The sequence below is a fragment of the Gossypium arboreum genome, chromosome 10 (genome assembly GCF_025698485.1).
Source record: "Gossypium arboreum isolate Shixiya-1 chromosome 10, ASM2569848v2, whole genome shotgun sequence".
Classification (NCBI taxonomy): Eukaryota; Viridiplantae; Streptophyta; class Magnoliopsida; order Malvales; family Malvaceae; genus Gossypium; species Gossypium arboreum.
In genome coordinates this window covers 124,972,314-124,978,588 of record NC_069079.1, presented here as the reverse complement: position 1 = coordinate 124,978,588, position 6,275 = coordinate 124,972,314, and the positions used below count along the sequence as shown (strand labels likewise).

Below are 6,275 nucleotides of genomic sequence, written 5' to 3'. Positions count from 1 at the left end.
CGATGTGGAATGAAGAGATGGAGGTTTGGGAAGCGAGAAAGAGGAACCACTCAAACCTCCTGCTTTGCTTAGCATATCTATTATCCTATCCGTTTGTCTTTCATTCCATGGGTATTGTGATTGGATATCTAGTGCTGTCAATCCCTCCAAATTTTTGGCATTGATTTGGTCTCGGCATGTGTTCCAGCAATACTTTTACCACCTATCAATTAGAATATTCCTATAAGTAACCCTTTTATCATGCATATATGCACATCAATTACTTGCTTAATGACAATAATTAGCATATACCCGTGGTCTGTTTCTAATAGCTGCAACATGTAAAACAGTGTTGCCATCGATGTCTTCCAATGGGCAGGCTCATGGCGGCTTCTCATAAGCCACCGCACCAAGACTTGGAAAGCTTCAAACATGTCGTTTTTCACAGCAAGATGGAATATTGTCTCATCTCGAACAGTCACATCTGTAATAGCCTCAGGACAATAACTTGATCAAAAGATCAACATTTCCCGGTTGAAAACTTTAACAATTTTATAAAAATGGTATATAAGTATCTTAAAAATATAAAATTTATAAGAAAAAAAGACTTAAAATTGTTTACCAGACTTAAAATTGTTTACCAATTGATGGGCTAAAGTTGAAAGCTCCAGAACCCTATTTCTTTCGTTTAGAAATGGTGGAGAAGAAGATGGAGAGAAAACTGTTTTAATTTTAACTTTTATACTTTAATTAAACTTAACTAATCATAATTAATTTAATTAAACTTTAATTAATAAAACTTTAAGCTTAATTAGTTATGGTATGAATTAAAATGGTAGTTCTTTAAAAATTAAAATTTATAGCCATTCAATTTTACAATTTAATTTTGTATTTTAATTAATCATTAATTTAACAAAAATTATTAAATCAAAATGTAAAATAGTACTATATTAAATTTATAAATATTAATATTTAATATTTATAGATTGGGAATCTGAAAATATAGATCATAAATTACATTTTCGACACCACTAAATTTCGTGTCGTTACAAAAATAATTTTACACCAATAAATTAAATTATTTTTAAAACAGATTATATTTGAAAATGACAAAATTTATTACAATATATATAATTAAAAAATAACTTTTAATTTGTAAAATCGTTGCATATACTTTAAATAATGAAGATATACACAACAACCCCACCACGACTTTTATTGTTACAATAAAATTTTAGAAACAATAATACAATATTTAGTAACCACGATTTTGTCATCATCTAATACCATATGATGAGTTAAAATGGATTATTTTTCATTTTGGTCCTTTAGTAAATTAAAATTTATAATGATTAAATTTTTACAGTTTAGATCCTATACCTGAATTAATCATCAATTCAACAAAATTATTAGACCAAAATTTAATATATTATTATATAAATCTAGTAACAATTAATATTTAATATTTACAGACTTGAATTACAAAAATGAGGTTCCGAAACCGTATTTTCGACACTATTAAATTTTGAGTCATTACAAAAGCAATTTTACACCAATAAATTAAGTTGTTGCTAAAACACATTTTATTTGAAAACAAAAAATGTCATTGAAATATATATAATTAAAAAAGATTTTTTTTATTTCTCAAAGTATCTATTAGAGAGAGTCCAGTAATTAATTCTCCGCATTCTGTAAACCTATTAAGGGATAGATGCTAGCCACGAATTTTAAAAATAACTTTTTTAATTTATAAAATCATTATGTATACTTTAGACAATGAAAATATACATAACAACCTGACTTTTATCATTACAATAAAATTTTAGCAACAATAATACGATATTTTTAACTTTGGTAATACCCATATTTTTTAGTGCGGCAACAATAAACTCAAAATCAACATATACCCATGGCCAACGAACCTTTTGAAGATCAATGATCTGAAGCTTTCTATCCTAGCTATCAAAATCAACCCTATAGGACGATGAAATCCCAAGATTTGAACAAAACTCAATGGACATCTAATTTCGTCTCTGAATTAACTTCATTCCTCCCTAAAATTTATGATAATGTTGAGAATCCCTACAATATTACCGCTTGCATTGTTTGGGGTTATAAATCCAAGTAGTATATGGGACAAAATCCGTATTCATCCATCACTATTGACAGCAAAGACTAGGTGTGTGACGGAGATTCATTGCCACCCGATTATTGGATTATATTCTCAAGTCCCTTAATTCTTGGAGTCCTTTTATTTATTTACAAGTGTAAGTGGAAGACTTTAGTGCCAGTTTGACGTTGATGGTTAAAAAATGACTTCTAAAAAGTTGAATTTCAAGAAAAAAGATAGTGGCTTGTTAATTAAATGCATTGATATAATATTTATATTAAAATTAAATGCATATCTAGTTTTAGAGTTTTATTATGACGTATTATTATTTATTTAATATCTAAAAAAATATTAAAAATAAATGTAATTATTGTATATTTTTTAACAAGTGAGATTTGGTATCAAACAAAACGTTAAACATTACAGCAGGAAGAAAAAAAATCGAACACTTGAATATATCCTTATGCTAAAGCGTTCTTTCATCAATCCTTTAGCTTCCGTTTTGTGTGGTCTAAGATTTCGTCAGTCCTTTCAAAAATTAAGATTCTATTTCCTTTTCTATATTGTCTTATGTTCCTGCATATTTCATCCCCTCCCCCCAGCACACACACCTTGCCATGGATGAGACGATGAGAAATGCTGCACAACAAGGACATATTAACTCTTATATGAGTTGATTCAGAATGATCAATATGTTTTATAGCGTATTCTTTGTTTTCTTTATGAATCATCAAATGCTCTTAAAAAATTAAGTCACTAAATAATATTTTCTTTTAAATATTTTACTATACTTTTATAAGATATTTATCAATCATTGAACTTGTTTGTGGAAGTACCAAATATTATTATTAAGGGAATAACTTATATTAGGATAATTCTAAAATTATAATTTTTAAGATAAATAAAATAATGACACCTTATTAATTTTAGAGACATAAAATTAGTATAATATGGTATTCATCCATCTTCAATATATTCTCTAATCTAATTTTTAATATATTAAAGAAATTAGATTAAATAAATGTTTTAAACGTTTTAACTAAAATTAAATTGAATTAAAAATTAGATTAAAAATATATGTTAAATATGAATTTACTTACTAAATATAATTACTATTTCTTTCTAATAGGTGACATTCACATATAAATCCAAAATAATAATTAAGTGCTATAAAATGTCAAACAATTCATCTGGAAAAAATAATCAAACACTTCATTATACCCTTAACATAATCAAATCGTCTGCTAAAGCCTTTTTTCTTCACTCCATTGCTATATTGTGCAAATTTCCGCACCTTGCTATGGATGAGAGGATGATGGGGGCTGCACAAACAGGAGACATAAACATCTTGTATGAGTTAATTCTGAATGATCCATATGTTTTACAGCGTATCGATGATGTACCTTTTTTCCATACTCCTTTGCATGTAGCAGCCTCTGCAGGGCATATTGATTTTATGATGGAGATGATCAACTTAAACCCATCGTTTGCAAGAAAGCTAAACCAAGCTGGGTTTAGCCCCATGCACTTGGCTCTGCAAAATCAAAAAACTCAAGCAGTGCTTCGACTCCTCAGGTTTGATGAAGGCCTTGTTCGTGTCAAAGGGCGGGAGGGCTTCACTCCTTTGCATCATGTGGTTGAAAATGGAAATGTTGATTTTTTGATCAAGTTCCTTGAGGTTTGCCCCGAGGCTATTGAAGATGTGACTGTTCGAGATGAGACGGTTTTCCATCTTGCCGTAAAAAATGACAGGTTTGAAGCTTTCCAATTCTTGGTGGGGTGGCTTATAAGGAGCCGCCATAAAGCTGCCAACCGTTGGGAGAAAGAACTACTGAGTTGGGCAGACATTGATGGCAACACTGTTTTACATGTTGCTGCTATCAGGAACAGATCTCAGGTATGATGAAATTATTTATGTATATATATACTCAAAGGTTACTTGTATGAATATTCTAATTAACAGGTGGTGAAAGTAGTGCTGGAACGCTTGTGTCGTGACCATATCAATGCCAAAAATGCGGAGGGATTGACTGCACTTGATATCCCATCACAATACCCATTGGATGAAGGAGAGTGGACTATAAGGAGTCCATTAAAGACATGATAAGCAAAGCAGGAGGTTTGAGTGGTTCCTCTTCCTTGCTTCCCAAAACCTCCATCTCTTCATTCCACATCGAATCTTTAAAAGGAAAGGTGTCAGTTCTTAACAAATTTGCAACAATAGCAAGTCGTGGAAAGAAGGAATCCCACATGAGATGCGTAACACAATTTTAGTAGTCACAGTGCTAATTATAACAGCCACATACACTGCCACTTTGAACCCTCCAAAGCAGCCTGATACCATTTCAAATTCCCAGAATTTCCAACTCAAGTATGACGCATCTTTAGGTTCAACCAGCAATGGACCCGTATCAAGTCCTCCACCCGCTGAAGAAAAAAATTTAAAAAATATACTAGACGTGTCCACAATGTTTTGGTTATACAACACTTTAACCTTTTGGGCAGCAACTGTTTTAACAGCCTATCTCCTACCCAGCCGTTCAATCTGCTTGTTTATTCTCATAACACTTTCCTTGTTTGGGTCCTGTTACATGCTTTTAGTTGCTGTTTCCATTCGGACACTCGCATTTCAGTATCCATACTATCTTAAGACTCTTGGATCCGTTTCCTATCCTAGTCTCAGCATTACTAATTACTGCTTGGCAACGGTACTAGCTCTCGTGACATTATACAGGACATGCTATTATATGCTATACAGGTTAGTACCCAAAAGAAGGTTCTTCCTCCTCCTACAAGTCGTTTCCCTTTGCATCTTTGCTGTTATTCTTATTCCAGCTATCCTAAATTCTGAATCCATATTGGAATTTACCAAATACGGAATATAGATTGACAAAGGAAACTTGTTTAAATGAGTCAATAAGACTATCATTGTAGGGTTGGATGCTGATATTAGTGTTTTGGATTTAGAAGTTAATAATGCTCCTGGGTTTATAGGCAGATAGGCAGATGACCATGAGCAATAAGTGATTGTAGAGTCGGTTCAGATTGAAAAGAATAAGCATTTTGGGGAGCTCTGATTTCTAGTTGTTGAATGTTGGAAAGACTTTCTAATAGGGGAATGGTGGTAAGTGTTTCAAATTTCCGTTTGTGGTAAATGTTTATGGGTTGAACTATTTTTTTCACCGGTTATTTTTGTGTTTGAATTGAGATTTGTTGATATTGTGGATTGATGAACAATTCTGTTTGTTGCATTTGAATTTAAGTTAGAATTTTGTGCAATTCAGTGATTGAAGTTTTTTACTAGCTAAGGTCGCTGCATCGTGCCAAGCTGTTTTGTTTTTAATAAAAGAAAGAGGCAAAAGCCTTAACAACTAATTACCCACAAACGAGCACAGGCGCTAGGGCAAAGAACCAGCAATATCATCACATAGTATAGTTGAAGTTGAGAGAGCATTTCCAGGTTGCTCTCGTAGTAAACTTAGATCAAAGTTGGAACCAAATCCCATATGGGCCAAGAAATCTGAAACAAGATTTCCTTCTCTGTAAATATGCTAAATTCGGATCTCCCTGTCATGACCACAAAGTTCCTTCATACAAGCGACCTATAAATAAAATGGATATGATTATTTAAGTCATTAAAAGGCCTTAATGTATAAGTATGCAAGGATTTTGGAGTAATTAGGCTTATTATATATGTGATGCCGATACCACTTGGCCACATATGTATCGATTACCTTATAATTACATGTCATTATATGACCTTATGAGATCAAAACTTTGCTATCATATCCAAAATGTATTCCGAATAATCTCGTCCATTAATTATGTTAACATAGAATGAATGCGACTTTTGTTACATATATCATAACTAAATTCATCTCTAATCACATATATTAGCACAACCAAATGACATAGATCAAGTATGGATGTGTAACATGAAAATTACATGCAATATGATTCAAACATGCCTATTCTAACTGGTCCTCCTTAACTTTAGTGAGGTCAAACTTTACCAAATAAACTTTATTTCTATAGAAAATAAACTTAATATTCGTAAACTAAGATAACCGAAAACATGTCTATAACATAAAAACATTCAAAATTACAATCTCCTACTAAATTCAAATATCCTTAAATGACATTACACCCATATCAACAGTGTGCTCATGAAAAAAACTTTAGGTGG

At 31.6% G+C, this 6,275-nt stretch overlaps 1 protein-coding gene and 1 long non-coding RNA gene across 2 annotated transcripts; one reads left to right on the top strand and one right to left on the bottom strand.

Moving 5' to 3' along the window:
• Positions 1-3,204: 3,204 nt before the first annotated feature.
• On the bottom strand, positions 3,205-3,552 carry LOC128282274 (uncharacterized). The gene is made up of 2 exons (XR_008272494.1): positions 3,493-3,552; positions 3,205-3,411 (listed from the first exon to the last, which is right to left on the bottom strand). It is a non-coding gene; the product is annotated as an uncharacterized LOC128282274 (long non-coding RNA).
• Positions 3,272-5,368, top strand: LOC108488852 (ankyrin repeat-containing protein BDA1-like). The gene is made up of 2 exons (XM_017793132.2): positions 3,272-3,986; positions 4,053-5,368. The coding sequence occupies exons 1-2, from the start codon at positions 3,390-3,392 to the stop codon at positions 4,191-4,193; spliced, it is 738 nt and encodes a 245-aa protein (XP_017648621.2). The 5' UTR covers positions 3,272-3,389; the 3' UTR covers positions 4,194-5,368.
• The last annotated feature ends 907 nt before the right edge of the window (positions 5,369-6,275 follow it).

Bases quoted from the DNA above. Each gene is read 5' to 3' on its own strand.
- LOC108488852 (XM_017793132.2), top strand. From the start codon at position 3,390: ATGGATGAGAGGATGATGGGGGCTGCACAAACAGGAGACATAAACATC. The intron at 3,987-4,052 runs GTATGATGAAAT...TCTAATTAACAG, and splicing joins CTATCAGGAACAGATCTCAG to GTGGTGAAAGTAGTGCTGGA.